Source organism: Telopea speciosissima, chromosome 11 (assembly GCF_018873765.1).
Source record: "Telopea speciosissima isolate NSW1024214 ecotype Mountain lineage chromosome 11, Tspe_v1, whole genome shotgun sequence".
In the NCBI taxonomy this organism is placed as follows: domain Eukaryota; kingdom Viridiplantae; phylum Streptophyta; class Magnoliopsida; order Proteales; family Proteaceae; genus Telopea; species Telopea speciosissima.
In genome coordinates, this window is record NC_057926.1 from 9,058,937 (window position 1) to 9,079,701 (window position 20,765).

The 20,765-nt window shown below is 39.1% G+C and overlaps 3 protein-coding genes across 5 annotated transcripts in view; 2 read left to right on the forward strand and 1 right to left on the reverse strand.

The window, feature by feature from the left end:
* The window catches only part of LOC122646548 (DNA-directed RNA polymerase 3, chloroplastic-like), a 42,898-nt gene extending 33,932 nt beyond the window's left edge, over positions 1–8,966 (reverse strand). For 2 of the 3 annotated variants that reach the window (XR_006330645.1, XM_043840118.1), the window contains exons 1-8: positions 7,984–8,966; positions 6,611–6,820; positions 6,375–6,508; positions 5,911–5,980; positions 4,762–4,820; positions 3,558–3,675; positions 2,338–2,451; positions 1,465–1,596 (exon numbers count right to left, since the gene is read on the reverse strand). Coding sequence is in view for 2 of the 3 variants with exons in the window: in XM_043840118.1 (XP_043696053.1) it covers positions 1,465–1,596; positions 2,338–2,451; positions 3,558–3,675; positions 4,762–4,820; positions 5,911–5,980; positions 6,375–6,508; positions 6,611–6,820; positions 7,984–8,775 (1,629 nt within the window). In the remaining variant the exon portion in view is untranslated. The remainder of the gene's footprint in view (positions 1–1,464; positions 1,597–2,337; positions 2,452–3,557; positions 3,676–4,761; positions 4,821–5,910; positions 5,981–6,374; positions 6,509–6,610; positions 6,821–7,983) is intronic. The other variant, XM_043840117.1, reaches the window with a different exon arrangement.
* A 1,694-nt stretch (positions 8,967–10,660) lies between these two features.
* On the forward strand, positions 10,661–14,532 carry LOC122645657 (putative leucine-rich repeat receptor-like serine/threonine-protein kinase At2g24130). Its single transcript, XM_043838976.1, has 2 exons — positions 10,661–13,246; positions 14,035–14,532. The coding sequence occupies exons 1-2, from the start codon at positions 10,672–10,674 to the stop codon at positions 14,448–14,450; spliced, it is 2,991 nt and encodes a 996-aa protein (XP_043694911.1). The 5' UTR covers positions 10,661–10,671; the 3' UTR covers positions 14,451–14,532.
* Positions 14,533–19,022: 4,490 nt separating this feature from the next.
* LOC122645633 (UDP-glycosyltransferase 91C1-like) lies at positions 19,023–20,541 on the forward strand. The gene has a single exon (XM_043838954.1). The coding sequence runs from the start codon at positions 19,114–19,116 to the stop codon at positions 20,512–20,514; it is 1,401 nt and encodes a 466-aa protein (XP_043694889.1). The 5' UTR covers positions 19,023–19,113; the 3' UTR covers positions 20,515–20,541.
* Positions 20,542–20,765: the final 224 nt, after the last annotated feature.

The window sequence follows — 20,765 nt, forward strand, 5'->3', positions numbered from 1 at the left end:
AATTTGAACCACCCAAGATTCCCACCGCAAGATGTCAATCAGATCAAACACTGATTCTTTCAAACGATCCACCCGGGCACACCGCAAGGTGTCGATTGAATCAAACACCAATCTCACCAGCCTTGATCAAACACAAGACAAATCTTCAATGGAGAAAAAGAGAAGAGCAGCAAAAGCTTTTTCATTAATCAAATTCGTGTTCAATGTTTGCCCCCCTTACAACCTTATATAAAAGACTCAAAAATAGACTCCTACGCTAAAAAGGAAAGGCCTAACCCAATCCTTAACCTATTAGATAACTTAAACTGACTAGGAAACTGAAATACTAAAGGAAATAGACTCAAAACATGACTGGACTTATAAAGTCTTAATCCAGCCCAACTTAAATAATAATTAAATAGTCACATGATCACTTAACCAAGTCACATGATTACTTAAGTGATCACATGACCACTAACCAAATAAAAAGAAATCTACTAACTAATCCCGTATGTAACCTTAGTACCCATATTTTAGGCCCATAAAAGTGGCCTATTACATAGAAAACCCATGGGATCAAAGGCCCAACATATATATAACTCAACCATAGACTTATTCCTAAGAATATAAGCCCATTTGGGTGATAAATCTGCATCACCATGACAGCTTGCGTGGAGTACTTCGAATTCAAAAAGGTTGCTGCCTTGCTTGGGGTTTTAGAGGTTTTATTATTTTAGTCATTTTCTAGATTAGGAATAGGAGTTCTATTTTAATTGGGATTTTTGTTTTGAGATATTTCTAAAAGAACCTAGGATGTAATCAGTTGGAATCATAAATAAAGGAATACGCTGATAACCAGCCAAGTCAAGTTTAAGTTTTTAACCATGCTATGCTGTGAGATACAGTGGGGAAGGGTGAGATGCCTGTACCTGTGAGTGGGTGAGAGACCCAAGAGAGAATGGGATACTCGATCCAATCCTATCCTTCTTCTCTATTTTCTATTTCTTTTTGTTTCTATTTCAATCGATTTCATTGTGCGATCTGCTACAAGTTCATCAATTGTTGCCCAGTTTTTGAAGACCAAACCAGCATTAAACTTTGTTCAAGAAGATCCTGCCTGGGGCTAGGTCCTTCGTAATCCAGCTCTAAATTACGAGACCACTACTCACCAGCACTGAGAAAATTTAGTTGAAGCACAAGTTTTTCCAAAACAATGGATAAAGAATAATATTGTTTGACATAGTAGAAATTAAGCTCTAGCTTTTTAAATCTTTTGATTGTTTTAATATTTACATAAATACATGACTTGTTAAGCTCCACTTGAGTTTATTTTTATAACTGGTGAGCTGAATCCTGCTCACAAGTTGTTCAACATTACTTCAAAGCAAACAAAAATGAGGATTTTTTTTGTTTTATGTCCCCAACAAAAAGGGGAAACAATAAGTAAAAATGTATTTTGTAATTTTTGAAAGCAACAAATCTTACAGCAAGCTTAAGTTCTGTATCACATCGCTGTGCATGCAACTCTCGGTTAATCTTCTTTGCTTTTCTCATGCTCCATTTCCACTTTTGGATTACAGTTAAATCGTCTGAATCTGGCTTTTCTGGTATTGGAATCTACAATGCAAAGGATATCAGGAATTCAGTGAACTGTATACCCAATAGCTTAATGAAAAAGAAAATCAACATCTGCCAGGTTAGGGGTGCAACTCAGGCCTGCTTCAGGGTCAGATTTAAAATACAGTGGGTGGGCCCCGGGCTCAACCCTATTCAAAATTTATCAATTGCACAATCCAGCCCAGCCCAAGTTACACCCTTAAGCCAAGGGCCCGTCAACCGAAAGCATTAACAGTGGTGTAACTTGAAGGATAGTACACACCGAGTACATATCCTAGGTCAAGAATCTACTAAAATGGATGATTCTAAACATCTAAGCAATTAATTCTTTTGGACAACTACAAAACAAATGGAGATTTTTCAAGTCAACTCAAGAATTTAGAGACTGGGATTGGATCCTGGCATATCCATGACAAAAACAAGTCAGGATTGCCAATCCTAGCAGAAACCAAGATTGTATCAACCTTGACATATCCTGATTCAATCTATGACTGGATCCATGAATCCTTGAATTCTTGGTCCAGTATGTACACTAAATAACAGAAATTGAAGTGCTGGATACCAACAAAAAATTATTTTCCTGAATTTAAGTGATATGGCATAGCTTCATCATTCTTATGGTCTACTAAACCAGAACTAAGATTTTTATGCTAAAAATTGAGACCAAAAAAAATAAAAATAAAAAATTGTTTGATGAGAGAACTAGTCTCGTGAAAGTTACAAGTTTGAGGGTGTGCTCACATCTCCACAATCAACCAGGCCTCCAATGTTGCCACCTTGATCCCAAAGGCTCTCTACAACGTCAAGTATTCTTTTATTCACTCTCCATCTAGTGTTTCCAAGTGTATCTAGAGCCTGAACATGCTCGGTTGTAGACCAAAATAAAATCCCAAGTTAGCTTCAAATTGTAAGACAAGTTTCTGGGAAGGAAAAAATAATTGTCTACCAATACTGTCAGCTTTATCTACAGATACGCAAGGATGGAGAAGCATGCAGCAATTAATATGATGTCATAACATAATAACATCAACTTATTCCACAATTTAAATGATTTATGGCTTCGCTAAAACTAGAACCTCCTACATTTATATTTATATATAGTCAAAAATATAAAGGCAGAGAAAGAATAAAAATTACAACCACTGAATATAGCTAATCAGGAAGAAACAACCTACCCACAAGGAGGTCTAACTGCAGGAGTAGCACTGTCCTAGTTTGGAGAACTAGGATCAGAACATATGACTAGCTCTATCCACAAGAGAATACGTTTCATATCTGTGCTCCATGAAAAAGTTAAATTTACTTTGCAGTGTCTAAAAAATACTTCAATAAAATCCTTTCACCCCTGGTCCTCTGCAGTAAAACACACCCTATATGTTTGACTTTGGGTAGCTAAACAGGTAATTTATGCCTATTAGGCGAAGGTAACAATCCAGTGACACAGATTCCAAATGCTAGAATCTAAAGTGAAGTGATAGCCCGAATATTAAGAACAGAGAAATATCATAACCAATGGGAGGATGAGATTCCCATTCTCACTTGTTAAGACATCACAGAAAACAGGGACTGAAGTAACAAAAGAGAGATTATTTAAGGACTCGAGTAACGATCTAAATTTTCTCTCACAGCAAGACATGAGAGAGCACTAAATTTTCTCTCACAGATATGTCATATTTAGAAACAAGGCGGATGAGCACTTGATTAATATGTGGTTGTTATGATCTTTTAATTTTCCCTCTATTAATGTAACATAATATGATATAGTTCCAGCTTCATCTGTTAAATTTAAGGACACTGGCATCATTAAACTTTCATAAAACAGTGGTTTCTAATCATGATGCTTTTGTACTAAGCTATTGTTCTTTTTCAGAAAGTACTATGCTATTATCAAAGATAATAGAGTTGGCTAATTTGATAGCCATAAGGTAGCTTGCAAAGACAATCAAGAAATGAACTATGACCTCATATACTTTCTGCATCTGCTTTCTTGGAACATTCCTTACTGCATCTTGTTGTTGCCTTGCTCCATGAGTACGCATCACATATGACGGCAAGAACAGGTGTCCACCCTTGTCATATCTGTGGAAAATTGGAGAGATTAAGTTAGAAGTAAGCATTTAAAATAAAATTTCAGGATTTCGGATGGATAAGTGGAGCTGAAATATATTTTTTATTTAAAAAAATTCTTCAGAAGTGGATTGGCAGAATGGATAGCAAAACCAAGCTTAGCAGGACCACATCTGCCATGTGGCCACTGAGGGAATGAGTTCTATAAACCTGAACATGTGAGACTCAACACACACCCCCCCCCCCCAACTCATGAGTTTAATTTCAGCCAAACAGACTTCATCATGTGGCAAAAATAAAACCCACTTTTAGCTATTTTGACTTAAGCTCAATGATTATAAATGCAGATTCAAACATACAGTGGGTAATATGTTTGTGGTGAACGCATAACGCAAATTAATGTGTGGCCAATAAAGAGGGACCTCTGTCTATCAAATAGTCAAATTGACCGACAAACCCTCCATTGGGTCAAATTCAGCTGTTCAACCTGCTCACCCTATCAACAGGTCGTCTAAACCCTTCTTTCATCTATCAAAAGTTGTGGTGTATACATGGGTTTCAGGCATAGACAACCCTACACCCTAGAACATCTAGCACAGTGCCTGTTTTCTGCCATGCTGACTGATGTCATGATCATTCTAGTTGTTGGATACCAAGGAAACTTTTGGGATATGCCACATGTCAAATTTGTTGGTCCATCTTAACCATAAACCCAACATGTATAGGGTTCCCTTGATTTTTCAAGTGTCCCTGTTCTTCAAACAGTCTTAAAACAAAATGGATTTCAAACGATTTTCAGAACATTATATTAATATGTGGAGAAATCAGATTGGTCAGAAAATTAACCCATGAGTGCTAACAAAACTGTCAGTAGCAATTATAACCTCCCTGCCAGAAAGCCTTCAGGGGGCTGTGCTGAAACCCGCCCTTTTTCTTTTTCTATTCTTCACTAGAAAATTTTTCTTTACATTCATGTGTCACAGTGCATGAAAGTTTTCAACCACACAGAAATCCATCAAAAGGACATCTTAAGTAAAAGGAAAGAGAGGGGGAGGGGGAGCAGTAGAACAGCGTAATCCATTCCATCTTATGGTGTACCCTTTCCACTTTTGGGGTGGTATCAACATTGGCACGTAAGGAATCACCATATGTCTACCCTGCATGCATATTATCATATGAAAGGTTAGCTAAACAAAGAATAGTCAGGAAACTGACTTTTTATACTCTTTTTAACAACATCGTAAGTATTAAAGAGAAAATGCTCCAAAGATATCTGTATAGTCCAAATAAAGAAAACAGGAAAATGCATGAAATGTCAAAGAGATAACTGTATCCATACTTTATCAGTCATTGGTAGGCAAAAATAGTTGGCATACCGTTTCATACGAACTGTTATTCATTTAGGGGGGCGTTTGGTATGCAATACATGATTGTAAACCTAACCAAGATTTCAATTTGGGCCCAATTATGTTAATTTGGAATCGAAGGATTGAGATCTTGGATTTGAGATTGCAAGCCAAATACACGAGTTCTTTTAATTGCACATGGAGTACATTTTGGTGAACCTTCTCTCTATGTTTTTAGGCTTATGATTAGACCCTGATTTTCTTCTAACAAGGCCAATGATTCTGTTCAAGGATGTTTTCCAGTTGGCTTGGCTCTTTTCCTAATTTGATACTGAAAATAAAATAAAAAAATGTACAAAGAGACAGGAAAAGGGTGAATTTACATTGTTAACCATGTAATACATACCTAAAATTTTTAAATAGGAGAACTTGATTCAGTGAGAGGGCACAAATCACAAAACCATAAAAAAGCAGCCAAAACATCCTCAATCCTAATATGTTGGATTGCAATCTATGGTACAATGCCTTCAAATACAATCTATATCCTGGATTTTATTCCAGCATTGAGAATCCTGTATTGCATGTCAAACACCCCCTCCTGGATTTATTCTAAGATTGAAAATCCCAGATTGCATGCCCAACACCCCCTTAACCTGTCAGCAGTAATCTCTTTGCCACTTCCAGCAGCTGATGGCACTTCTTTTGTCAGTAGTAAAGGAAGCAATTTTAAACCGAACAAGCGACAGTGACTTTGATGAGTACCATGCATTTAATTTGCTTCCTCTCATAAGAGTAAAATAAACAAAGCAATTTTAAAAGTATAACCAACAACTTGGTGTAGTAAACTTATTACAAGTGGCCCAAGCACATCTGATCAGAAACAAAAGGATGTTAAACTTACAGTTCTGTCAAGCCCTTTAAGGACCAGAGGGTCACATTCTATAACTCCATACCTCTTCCTGGCACGCTGTCTGCATGAACCAAAACAACCTATTACTACTTTGAAATGTATATTATACACATGATGGAGCTATGGTCAGTATTCTAGATGAATCCTAAACCAATGTAACCAAACATGTGGTTCAGGATTTGGGTCCACCGTTAAGTATAGAATACTCTATCAACAAAACTCAGAACAGCCAAAGAATATTCCATAAGAAACAGAGCTGAAATTTTTTTTACAGCAAAGTAAGATTCAATTTATTAGTGAGGAAGCATAAAGATAGTCTACATTGGCTATGCCCCATCCTAGAAATGGAGGCAGTGATGTAATGGTCCAGGACACGATTACATGGGCCATGAGTATAGTTCAAACTCAGTTTGTAGAAGATAAATTTTTGACAGATAGAAGAAATACAATCATACCCTGCTTCCTTTGTCAGAGTTTTAATCCTGTGCCTAAATGCAGGATGAATTTCTGGTGGGCCATCAGGTAACTGGTTGGCTGGAGGTTGTACAAAAGCTGTTTCTGTTAATAATTCAATCAGACGACTTCCCAGCTGCACAGTTATCAAAAGAAGGCTTCAAACCCAGGACAAGAAACAAAAGAACACTAATATTGTTTAACCGTTTCTTTAATAAGAGAGTAAAGGATCAAAAACCTTAGCCTGGGCAGGTCGACCCCAAGAGCTAATATCATCCTCACTTTTTACCAGCTTTTGCACCTCCATTAACCTTTTCTTTTTCATCAATCTTTTAACACGTTCCCGGAGAATCTCCAGCTCTGAACTTACATCCTCATGCTTACAATTTTCAATCATTTTACCACTCTGGCATTTCTTAGTTCGCTCCAAAAATCTCTGAATCCTCACCTGAATTAACAAAGAATGAATCCAACCACGTTGCTGATACTTCATGGAAACATTAGTGACACTGGGAAACAGTAGAATAATTTCAGCATATGGTACAAACTAAATCACATATCCCTATAGGTGATTCTAAAGGAATCTGAGTAATTAGAATACGACTCTCCTTATTATATAGTTTATGAACACATTGTCGCCATCCAGCATGCTCATGCCTTATCGTAAGGACACCGAGACTACAGACTATCATGAAGGATTCTCAACTTAAAAGGTAGGGAGCCACAGCTCCTCTTTACCTATCTGGGCTCATATACAAGGTTCTTAGCAAGAGCATTTATGACATTTATGGATGAACTAATAAATGAGGGGTTCTGCAGTCAATTCAGTAGTAATGATAAGTTAGATCAGCATTGAGGAAGAGATGGAGTATCATGGAAGGAACCCATCTGTTTGTCAACACAGTACTCAGAGCCCACCCCCACCCCCAAAAAAAGGGTAATCCTCCTTCCGTTTTTCAATTCCTTTTGGATTGCTCATAGAGAAGAAGATAAAAGGCTAATTTCTCATTCTATATAAGGATAGCTATTGTGAAGCCTGGTGAGACGAGTGGCAAATCACTTCAACCGAGTTTCACTTTACAGTAAGCGTACAGGTCCTTGTAGGGAGGCTAAGTTGATTGGTCCTTTATCTTCTTCTCTGTTTTTTTATTCTTATTATTATATTGTTTTTTTTTTTTTTTTGACAAGTTTTTGTTGCAGTGGCTTAACTGGACACAAATGAAACCTAAAAGATTAGAAGCCAATCCTAAGCATAGTTAAGGACTCTGAAGTTCGAGGCTCAGGGAAATGAGATGAATTAGAGGCGGAGGCCAAGGCCAAGCATGGCTATAGCCTTCAAAATTGGGGACTCAGGGCTGCAAAGAGACATCAAATTAGTTATTTACATCTGTAACAGCCATTTGCACGAAGGCTAACTGGAACCATCTATTATTACATTTTTAGTGTCCTCTTCTCTCCCCAATCATCCATTCTTTCAGTAGTTTTATTACAGTTTATATATCACCACTTCCACTTATAAGAGTTACCTATTGAACCATCAACTTCATTTATACTAGTTTAAACCTATTATCTCACAATTTAATCCCACAAACTAGAACTTCAAAGACTCACCTCCTGCTCGATGGCCTCCCCTATATGAATGGCGGCTTGAACTACCCGAACACATCCTTCTTCTGGTGTCACCATCATTAAAGCCATAATTTTATGCATGACAATAACAGTCATCTTGTCAGCCGGCAATAAATCAATGTAAGGAGCATAAGCAGACTTCTGCCTTTTCGTCCTCAGCAACCTCTGCTCTTTAGCAATTGCTTCCTTAAGAGGCTCAAACCAACCCAAGAACAGGAACTTCACATAAGGCAAATTAGGAGCCAATTTCTTCTCACACATCATCCTCTCCAACTCCTTATACTCCGCCGCGGCCCTCTCCCATGCTTCCGTCTCCTCCTTAATCTGCCTTCTCCTAAGCGCGTTATATCTGCTTTTCTCCATCTCATGATAACAAGAAACTGGTTTTTCTTGTTTCTCACCACTTTTAATTCTCTCATCAATAACCTTCAAATTGGTGGTCGCCAAAATTGATGAAATCCAGGTTGGGTCTTCGTAAAAGACCCTCCCAACGGCTTCTTCGGGCAAAAGCTGGTGAACTTCATTGGAGAATCTCTGCAAACTAATGGCATCTTCAAGGTTTCCTATGAGATTTTCGTCTATTGAATCTGATAAGGTGGGGAACTGGATGGAACGCAAGTGAGAGGACTTGGCAAAGCAGATTGCATTCAATCCAGGCAATTCAAAACCGTCGGGTAAAAGGGAAGAAGAGAAGGATTCACTGAGTCTTAACCTGCGAAATTCAATGTCTGAGTTTGAATTGAGAATGAAAGACAAATTTTTCTTGGAGTTCATGTGGTTTTTTCGGTGTTTTCTCCATTTATTATGGACTCGAAATCGAGGGCTCGGAGCGAAGGAGTTTGTGGCCGTCGAAGCCAGTTTTGCAGATTAGTCGGGTTCAGAGAGAGAGAGGGGCAAAAAATGGATATTTGGACTTTGGAAATGGCGAACCTCCCTTAAACCCTGTGGAGTGTGGACTGATTTGTTCAGACTTGGTGCACAGGAGAGACCGAGACAGCCAGACAAAAAGGGATATTTTACAGGGCTGTTTGGATACCAATGCCAGACTGGTTTTTTCTGTGTTTTCTCGCCTGAGTCAAACAAACGGTTACTTGGTCATGACGGAGTCCGGATCAGCTCTTCTCCCCACTTGGGGACAGAGGACAGATCTGAACCCTCAATGGGGTGTGGGTCCCACAGCCCATGGAGGGTTGGGATCTATCCCCACTGCTCTCCATATGGGTAGCTGATCCCTACTCGTCATAACAGGCCGTGCAGTCGGCGTGGGGGCTCACACAGGCAAGGGCGAAATGACCGCCCCACCCACTGGTCGAACACCCTATTCGGGTGGGGTTCACGCCCTGCCTATGTGAGGCCACACGACTGTCTGGCACTCTGGCAATAGAGGATCCAAATTGCGAGTCTTAGGCTGCGTTTGCTTGTCAAAAATGTTGTTTTATTTATTAGATGAACTTTTTTTTGTTTGGGTGCAACACCCCCAAACCCCTTTAGAGAAGGGGAAGGAGATAATTTATGTGGACAAAAGTTTTGTGTGGGTAAATGTACCGCCCACTCCCAGATAAGGTGGGTTAAATGACTGCAAAATTACCACCCCGTTCCTATGAAAGGTAGAAATCCCGCCCCCATGATGCTTTCGTGTGCACTCTTATTGGCCCCCTGCATGCACGTAGGGATCACGCTCTTACACAAAAATGTTTCCCATATTTTGTTTTTTTTTTAATCCCAAAAATTCTCTAGGCTGACCCTTAGGATATCATTAAAATCAGAATCGAATAATTAGAACCAAATATAAGGGGGGTGTTACCAAAAAACCAAAACACAATGGGGGACAGTCCCGCCTTACCCAACCTGAATAAAGTAAAAGATTTTGTGCATGGCATGCATCATGTACACAACCATTGGATTGGGGATGAAGGTCTATGGTGCACCCTCTTCAGCCCCATCCAACGGCTGTGTACTTCATCGTGCACCATTCATGACCGTGCACAAAACTTCTCCCCCAAGTATTATGAAATAAAATTCTAAAATAATACTCTTCCCCCTTCCTATAGATAGGTTCCAATTGATAAGTAAAAAAAACTTAAACTTGATATTAAGAAAAATAGAAGATTAAATAATAAACAATCTACTGATTAGTATCATGATAATTAATTTGTATACTCAGTAACTGATTTTACGTGGCCATTCTAATGAAATATAAAAAAAATATATACTTTTTGTTAATTTATTCATACATTTCCACCTGAGAGTACCCTTCATCAACACATCTGCCTACAATTAATTTTTATTAATGGTCCCTGAAATGATTGTCTATATTGTGTTGAGAATCGACTCATCTTCCAGGCTGCAACTTGCAAACCCATAAAGAAAGAAACAAGAAACTTGAAGTCCCACAACATATCATAGCCTTTGTTGAATATTACCAACAAAAGGAGCACCAACAGCCACAATTGATCTACATGCCTTCACACTCACCAACATCACCACCTCTAACTCACTCCCATGATCAGTTGAGCTTATTCAGTACTGAGACTTTTATATATTAAATTCTCCTCCTCCCCCTTCCTCCTCTTCGTGATTAATTTGTTTATTATATATGTAGTGAGATCAAGACTGCAGGGGAGAGAGGAGGTTCCTATAAAAGGAAACTATCATTTTCTTCCTACTAACATGGCCTTCAAGAGAGCCAAGTTGGTTCTAATATTCCTTCAACAATACATTCTATTAGTCTTTTGTCATGGCTACCAACACTCTTTGCTCACAGACAAAGCTGCTCTGTTAGCCTTCAAAATGGCCATAGTTTCTGACCCAAATTCTGTACTAACTAACTGGGATGAAGCCTCCGACGTATGCAACTTCACCGGAGTCATATGTCATTGGCGTCATCACCACCGTGTGGTAAGACTCATTCTCAATGGAACTCTTATTGGGGGTCAGCTTTCTTCCTCCATTGCAAATCTCACTGGTCTTCGTTACATTTTTCTCTCCGATAACCACTTATACGGCGTTATTCCACCTGAATTATCCTCCCTCCGACATCTCCAAAAACTTCGGCTTGATGGAAATAATCTACATGGTAGTATACCAGAGTCTCTCTCCTTTCTTTCTAAGCTTATTTCTCTCCGCCTTCGCAGAAACAATCTTACAGGTACAATTCCACCTTCTATCTTCTCAAACTGCACCTCCTTGATATATGTAGATCTTTCTGAAAACAAACTCACAGGCCAAATTCCACCAGAGATTGGAATTCCAACAGGTATATGGCACATAAATTTATTTACAAATTCCTTGAGTGGAAAAATTCCAGAAACTCTATCAAATTTGTCAGGATTGCTTCAATTTGATGTGGAAAGCAATTTCCTTTCTGGTGAATTGCCAACAGAAATTATTGAGAAGCTTGGAGGCCTTGTCTATCTTCATTTATCCTATAATCATATGGTTAGCCATGACAATAATACTAATCTTGAGCCATTCTTCACTTCTCTCACAAAAAATCCTGAGCTTGAAGGGCTTGAATTAGCAGGTATGGGCCTTGGAGGAAGATTGTCTGATACTATAGGTCAACTTGGTGCTGGATTATCACATCTTGAACTACAAGAAAACCGAATTTTTGGGCCGATCCCTTCAAATATTGCAAACCTCAAAAATCTCACTCTTTTGAACTTGTCAAGCAACCTTTTAAATGGAACGATTCCAGCAGAGATTGATGGTCGTTTCAACATGCTACAAGAACTTATGTTGTCTAACAACTCTCTAACAGGTCCAATTCCAGCTACACTGGGACATATTACTTCATTGGGTCTAGTTGACTTGTCAAATAACAGTTTAATTGGAGAGATTCCACCAAGTCTAGGGAATCTTAGTGAATTAACTTATTTGTACCTCAACAACAATCTTCTTTCAGGAGCTATACCTCCAGAGATAGGTCACTGCAAGGACTTGTACAGGCTAGATTTGTCTTATAACAGATTAAAAGGGAGGATCCCTGGACAAATATTATCTGGTCTTAATGAGATCAGAATGTTTTTAAATCTTTCTCATAATTTTCTTGAAGGGAATTTGCCTCTTGAAATTAGCAAGATGGAATCAGTTCAAGAGATTGATCTGTCAGCAAACAATCTGTCTGGAAACATATTTCCTCAATTGTCAAACTGTCTTGCTGTTACCCTAATCAATCTGTCCTATAATTCTTTTGAAGGGCAGCTTCCTGAATCTTTAGGTGATCTTCGGAATCTTGGAATACTAGATGTTTCCAACAATCACTTATCCGGTGGGATTCCGGCAAGCCTCAGCAAATGTCCTAGTCTCAAGCTAATGAATCTTTCATTTAATGACTTCAATGGATCAATACCTAATACTGGTGGAATCTTCAATTTGGTTACAAATCTTTCTTTCTTAGGCAACATACATCTATGTGGATCAGTTCCAGGCTTTCGCGTTTGTCATACAAAGAAACACTACTGGGTCCATTCGCGTAAGAATCTGATCTTGGTTTGTGTTATCGGATCTGTTTTTGCATTCCTAGCCACAGTAGTTTGTGTGATCGGATTGAGGCGCATCAAAGGAATGCTGTCCTCTAGAAAAGAGGAAGCTTTCGGTGATTCCACACCTGCACTGAGGTCCAAATTCCCTAGAATAACTCATAGAGAACTATCAGAGGCCACTAGAGGATTTGACGAAGAGAGGCTGATAGGATCAGGTAGTTATGGACATGTCTATAAAGGAGTTCTAGGGGATGGGACTCTTGTAGCAGTCAAAGTGCTAAAGTTGCAAACAGGAAATTCTACAAAGAGCTTCAACAGAGAATGCCAAGTCTTGAAAAGGATTCGTCACAGAAACTTGATGAGGATCATTACTGCTTGTAGTTTACCAGATTTTAAGGCTCTTGTTCTTCCTTATATGGCAAATGGGAGCTTGGAGAGTCATCTTTATCCCTCACATCAAGATCAAGGGACAGGTTTGCGTTCAGGTTCTTCAGATTTGAGTTTGATCCAGAGGGTAAACATTTGTAGTGATATTGCTGAAGGGATGGCTTATTTGCACCATCACTCTCCAATCAAGGTTATACACTGTGATCTGAAGCCTAGTAATGTTCTCCTCAATGATGAAATGACTGCTTTGGTTTCTGATTTTGGGATTGCAAGATTGGTGATGAATGTTGAAGCAGGAAATAATGGGGGTGTTGAGAACATGGGAAATTCTACAGCAAATATGTTAGCAGGGTCAATTGGATACATTGCACCAGGTTCTCTCTCTCTCTCTCTCTCTCTAGTTTAGCTAGGGATGAAAAAAGGGACAATATATAGGTCAACATAAGCTGCTTTTAAGCAACCATACCAGGATAGTCCTTTTCTGTTTGACATATAAAGAACTCTTTGTTTTGTGTTTTTGTGTATTTATATGTGTGTGACTAATCTGGAATGATTTTGCATTTGCATAGCTGCATATATAGTTGTGGTAGATACATGTTCTGATCTTTTGATTGTGTTTCTTTTCAGCATATTCCTAGGAGTCTGAATTGTGAAGCTCATGTGTGAGCCAAGGGTGCTGCCTTTGTAAAGTTTTCTAAGTTGTGGTGGATTCACCCACCTCCTTTTCTTGTAAATCCTTCCCTGTTGAAGGGAAGGGGGGACTCTTTGCTTTTTTTTAATAGATAAATCTCTTGATGGAGACATCTCTCCACCTTCTTTTGACTAAAAAAAGATTTCAGTTTGCCTTTGAAATCCGACGCAAAATTGACTATAGATACCCCAAGGAACAGGCATATTGTTAGTTCTTAGAATCTTTTATTTCATTTGCTTCCCATTGATATGGCAACCTCTAGATGGTGGGCCTTGGGTAGCTGTATTATTTCTTCTTTATCCCCCTTTATTTGGGGGGGGGGGAGCTCTTCCTGTATTCTTTGCGTTGCGTTGAATATAAAAAAATAAAAAAAAATTCAGTCCTGTTGCATATTCTAGCATAGTTGAAGAAAACATTTTATTTTCAGGTCATGTAGGTATCAAAATTTGCCTTGTCTTTTTTGTCATGTAGAGTATGGATATGGAGCAAAGACATCAACAAAAGGTGATGTTTACAGCTTTGGCATTTTAGTACTTGAGATGGTCACTAGAAAAAGACCCACAGATGACATGTTTGCCAGTGGTTTAAGCCTTCATAAATGGGTGAAAAATCACTTCCATGGGAGGGTAGAGAAGGTTATAGACTCTTCTCTGATGAGAGCTGAAAGAGATCAGTCTCCTGAAGTTCAGAAGATGTGGGAAGTAGCAATAAGTGAATTGATCGAGTTGGGTCTGCTTTGCACTCAGGAGGCTCAATCTACTAGGCCATCTATGCTTGATGCGGCTGATGACTTGAACCGCTTGAAGAGATACCTCGATGGTGATACGACTGCAACATTTGCCTCTTCACTTGGGATATCATCTTCTACTATTGATGATCAGGACTAGTAATTCCTAATTCTGTTGTACATAAATTGAGATGCCATTAATTGTTTAAGTAACATTTTATACCACCAAAAGCTTCAACTTACCATTGACCTATTAAGTAACCTATTTACCCGTCATTGATGGCATTGCCGAAGGTGTCAGGGGCTCTCTGGAGTTGTCTTGTATCTTATTATCTTTCTTTTTTTAATACAAATGATCTTTAGCGAAAAAAAATACCATTGACTATTGCTCTTTTTTGTTGCTAAGGATCAGCAAAATGGAATTGAGGAATAAGGATTACAGAGTTAACGTCGTGGCATACCTGGGAATTCTTCAAAGCCCCACCTTCGGCAATGCCATTGACTACTACTCAATCATCTATAAAAATGAAAAAAGAAAATGACTACCATCCAATCTGGCAGAAATTTTCGAGGACTACAGAAAATCACAAATTTTAAGTCATCAACTTTTAAATCTTATAGCAACATGGAACAATGAAAGTGGCAGGATGCAAAATTTGATGATCTTTCCAAGAGAAGAATCCTTTTATAAAATCAAAATGACAGGAATCAGAGTGTAGAATGTTTTGGCCATAAGGTCAGCATTGAATATATTAAGAAGAAAGAAAAAGTACAGGATTAACGTCCAAGCATACCCGGACGGGATACAAATTCTGGAACTCCCCACCTCCACCTTTGGCATGGCCATCAGCAGAGAGAAGGGAAGATCATGATCAGATTGGGGATCTACCTTCGGCATTGCCATCAGGCCCATCAGCAGAAAACCCATCCCAATCATAAATGACATACAGATATCCAATATCCTGTACAAAAGATCTCCAAATTAGAGTGTAGATCATTCAACAGAAAAGATAATCAATATACTTGGAAGGGACAGAAATCTTAAGCGCTTCCAAAACAAAACTAGACCTAAACCCTTGATTGTGGGAGATATCAAGTTGGATGTTCGTGACAGATGCTAGGCTTCCATTCTAGAAGGGAAGAAATCCAGTAGGAATTTTATTCCTTATTGGGAAATGGGAAATCTGAGTTCTTTGGCTTTGAGGGAATTGTCTCTTGATCCCAGCTAGCTGTCCCAAGTTGATGCTTTGGGATCTTTGGCTGCTTTATGTTCACTATAATTAGGGATGTAAACAGATCGGATTCGGCTCGGATACGGATTGGATGTAATCGAATCCAGATATTCCCTGGCCGAATACGGATACCTCTTAAAGGATACAGATGAATTCAGATGCGGATCAAATTCAGATTTTCGACCATCGGTTTACATCTCTACTGTATGTAACCCGGACCTTCCTCACCCCCAGGAGATACAATTTACTCTCAATCTATATCTTTTAGCTCATGATTCTCTTTTCCTCATATTCTAGAACCTATTGAATCTTCAAAAAACATCAAGTTCATTATTTACTTAATTTTTTATTATTAAGTATTCGGATTTTTTTTCGGATTTTTATCGGAGTATTAGGATTATTTTCCGGATATCTCTAGACGAATGCGGATGTCCCTACACGGATACAGATGCAAATCGGATTCAGATTTTCGATTATCCATTGACATCCCTAACTATAATTTCCAGCCCTTGAGGCTGTCTTAACCAGAGTTAGCTTGGCTGCTTGTTGTCTTTGTTTGTTCATTCCCCTCCTCCCCTCTTTTTCCTCTTATTTGCAATAAATTGATATTAACAATCTTAAAAAAAAAAATAGGGCAAGAGTTATCTATCTATTAATTTATAATTGAACCAAGTGATTTTTAGAGAGATTTATCTATCCATTAATTTAAAGGTTCAGAAATTTTTGGTAAATATATGTCGGATCTCAATTCTTATTTAGCTTCTAGTGATGAAGTTAGGACATGTTTAATGGAAGATTTTGCTATTGATTACAAAAATCTACTCCACTCTAAGTGCTTTGCTTCTTTGATCACAAATCAAAAGTAGTTCCACTAATGAAACAACCAGAAGTAACACATAGAATCAAGTTTTAAAAGCAACTCCAAAACTTGCTGTTTGGCTTTTGTAGGCATGAAGAGTTCTCCAGTATAGTGCTCCTTCCACTAAACGTGGATTGATTGATGTATGCAATCATTTTCTTTTGTGGTAGGAGGACTGGCCACAACTGCACATGTTCTCATATCTGCTTTTACTTGTTTGGGTAAAGAGGAAAATCAGTGGGTGAAGGTGCATCATGATAGTGACCATCCACTATAAACCCTTGGCAAGCCACACAAATTCAAATGAAAACAAATAGGAAAAAAAAGATTATTTAGAGCAGTGTCGCACTGTCTCTTTCTTCTTACTTTCATTTTTCATCTATTATTTTTTTTATAGGATAAATTACTTGTATATCCCTTGCATTTTAAAATTTCTTACAAGTAGCCTCTGTTCGTTAGTCAGTCACCGTTTAGTGATGACATCATGGGTTAGAAAAATCTTAAATGCCCAAACTATCCTTTAAAGGATAGTGAAGTGACCCTTTTACCCTAAGACCATAGTAAAGGGAATCTCCACTTTCATCGTTGAACAAGCCTTCCACTCTGGTGCTCCTGCTGTGGCGATTTGCAGATGCTGGAGAAGAGGAAGCGATTTCCAAACTCCAGAGAAGATGGAGCAAGCACCCATGTTGATTCTACCACCAACTATTAAAAAACCCCAACCCTTCCCACAAACCCTCACTGAAACCCATCTCCCTTATTTGAAACCCAAACCTAGAACCCTCCACTGCAAGCACTACCACTCCCACCACTAATCGCAACCCTAACCTACAACACTCCCCCGTGTGAGATTGAGACGCATAATAAACAAATATCGATCAAGGATTGTGGTGAGTAGCTCAGAATGGAGGGGCTTCAGAGTCTTTCGGTATCGAGCTTCAACAGCGTAGAAGAATTTGTAGACTAGAGAGAATGATTTCTTGTCGAGAGAGTTTTCATCGAGGAAGTCGAGGAGAATTTCTTCATTGAGGATATCAAAAGGGCTGAAATAAATAATTAGTAAATATGTAATGGTATAAAATATAAATAAATAATTATTTAAAGAAATATATAAAAATTCAATTCATACTTCCATTTTAATAAAAAATTAGAAGACATGTAATGAAAAGTAACCTTTAGAATTAAAAAATAGTAAAAAACAACCCTTATAAAATCATTTAAACCAAAACATTTATAAATGGTTTCGATTTCAACATGTAAAAATTTATTAAAAAGTTCGAATTTGTTTTTTGACCTAAAAAAATTGCACCAAATCGAACCAAAACCGATTAACACCCTTTTGTCGACACCATGGTTTGCATGATTGAGGGATTGAAGGATCTTTATCGCCCCCAGTACTGGGGGCACCGCACGCGCACTGGACCGCCCCCAATACTGGGGCGATAATTTCCTGGGACTGAAGCATGGCGATGAGTGTAAACCTAGCATCTACTTCCTTGTACACGCTGGTGTAGTAGTTCTAAATAAATACTTGTATGTTGTAACATCAAATTTTATTTTTTTTGGTAAGTTGTAACACGATTACTTTTGAATATATATGACGACAGCTCATCATGATAGAAGTCATACCTAGGTTTAGTCAATGTAAGAGATAAGGTTTAGGATAAGATCAACCAGCTTGATTGGTCAGAAAATATAAGAGAGAATCACTCTTGGTTGATGTGAAGCTCTAACCACCCCCTCCTATTGGTCCATCCACCTCGTTAATCAAGGAATTCCAACCTAATATCGTGTTCCAGCAATAGGAGACATTCACATTAATTATTTGATGGAAGATGACAAAACGGAGGACCCCTCCCGAAAAACTCCTGATGTGTTTTGCTCAGATTCATGAACAGGCAGTCATGATTTTTCCTTCACTGTCTTCAGCGACGTCGATGGCAGAATCACCTCACGTTTAGGAGAATTATCTCCTCTAGTTCTCAGCTCGGCTTAGTTCTCCCGTTCCTCTAATAGGGGAGGGGTGGTGGATCCCATCCAGGTAAAGTGTTCGGACAGGGATAGGGTGGTTATCCCAGCCCCCAATGTTAAGGGACATGGGGAATTGGGTCGGGCAGGGAATTGGAGGAGATAAAGATCCATCACATCCAATGTATCGTCACCAACAGATTAACAATCTTCATGGTAGAGGGAAACGTGACTCCAACTCATGGTTTTGGTACGAGAACCATCTCGTACGATTAAGAGGCGTATAGATGGAATGACCACCCCACCCACTATTGGAGCACCTTGCCTGGGTGGCTCTGTGAGACTGCTCGGCTGCTTGGATGCAAAGGATCCAAATTGAGGAGAACCATCTCGTATGGTTAAGAGGCCCACAAATAGAATCCACTTAAAAGTTGGATTTCATCTGTGCGCTTAACCAAACCAAACCAAACCAAACCATTTATTAAACGATTCCATGGTTTCGATGTAAACGACTCGATTTAGATTCGATAAACGATTTGAGTTTGATTTTAACAACCTTGGTCCATCTATGTTTTTTTTGGGTAGAAACCTTGGTCCATCTCAACCTTGATTTTTGGGAACAATAGTAGTTGCTTAAGAAGCCATATATGTTTGTGTATGACAATGCACAGGAGGTAGACTTGGCCGAGTAAATTCCAAAGTTTTGAGTTTCTGACGGCCAAAAGCAACCAAGCTAGCTGTGGAAAGTCCTCTCAAGAATCAAAATGGCCAAAGATTTGCATGTAGTTCTGGTTCCATACGTAGCCTTTGGCCACTTGCTTCCATTCTTCCATCTCTCCGTGGCTTTAGCCAAAGCTGGGATCCATGTCTCCTTCATTTCTACCCCTAGAAACATCCAAAGACTCCCCAAAGTACCATTAGAGCTATCTGCTTTCATAAACTTGGTGGCTTTTCCACTCCAAATCGTCAACGGCAGTTCCTTGCCAGAAGGTGCCGACAACACCTTCGACGTTTCTTTAGAGAAGGAGAAGGATTTAAAGGCTGCCTATGATCTTTTGTGTCATCCCTTTAAACAATTCATCGCCAATGAATCACCCAATTGGATAGGTGTTGATGTGTTCCCTCATTGGGCTATCGACATCGCCAACGATTTCTGTATTCCGGTGTTCTGCTTTTCCATCGTCTCCGCTGCCACCAGGGTCTTTGTCGGGCCACCGGAGTATTTGACGGGAGATGGCTTAAAGATTGTTCGTCCATCGCCGGAATCCCTGACATCACCGCCTGAATGGGTCACTTTTCCATCTTCGGTGGTCGCCGCCCGACGTGGCTCTGAAGCCAATGACTACTATTATAACTTTTTCAATGGGGATATGAGTAAAAGAATAGCTAAAATTCTAAAGGGATGCAAGGCCCTGGTCATTCGTAGTTGCAAGGAAATTGAAGGTGAGTACTTAGAAGTACTTGTGAAGATCTTTCAGAAGCCAGTTTTTCCTGTGGGGTTATTACCTCCGGATCAGCAAGAGAGAAGGGATTATGGTGAAGAGTGGCTTAAAACATTTAAGTGGCTTGATCAACAAAAACCCAAGTCTGTTGTGTTTGTAGGATTTGGAAGTTCCTGCAAATTAAGTAAAGATCAAGTTCATGAGATAGCTTATGGGCTAGAACTTTCCAATCTGCCATTCCTGTGGTCCCTCGTCAAATCTGAAATTGCAGACGATATCGACGTTTTACCTCCAAGCTTCATAAACAACACAGCCGGGCGAGGTTTGGTGTGCATAGGATGGGCTCCTCAAGTGGAAATTCTAGCAAATCCTGCCATTGGAGGATCTTTGTTTCATGGTGGGTGGGGTTCTGTGATAGAGAATCTCCGGTATGGTCATCGACTCATTGTTTTGCCCCTGAATTTTGATCAAGGATTTAATGCAAGGTTGATAGTGGACAAGGGTTTGGCTATCCAAGTTGAGCAAAATGAAGATAGGTCATTTAGTAGGAATGCCATTACCAAGGGTCTGAGGCGAGCCATGGTCTCAGAAGAAGGGAACCAGATAGGCATCAAAGCAGCAGAACTTGCTGCTGTTGTCAACAATCCCACCCTGCATCAAGAGCATTACATAGCTGAGTTTGTCCAGTATCTGAAGAATGGGGTTGCTGCAACACAAAATTGATCTTTGGATCCTTTCCGTTGTCTTTGGTATTGAATCTGATCCAAGCATGGAAGACGAAATTTGAAATTTGTAGCAAAATTAGGCACTGGAAAATGGAACTCCTTTTTTTTTTTGTTTCCTTTTGTTGAAAGTAATTGGTTCTTAAGAGAAATAAACAGTAAATTATACTGAAATGTTATTCCCCTACCTTTCTTCCCTCACTTTCAGTAGCTACTCAAATTGAATTCAAAGTTTGCAGGTATGCAACCAAG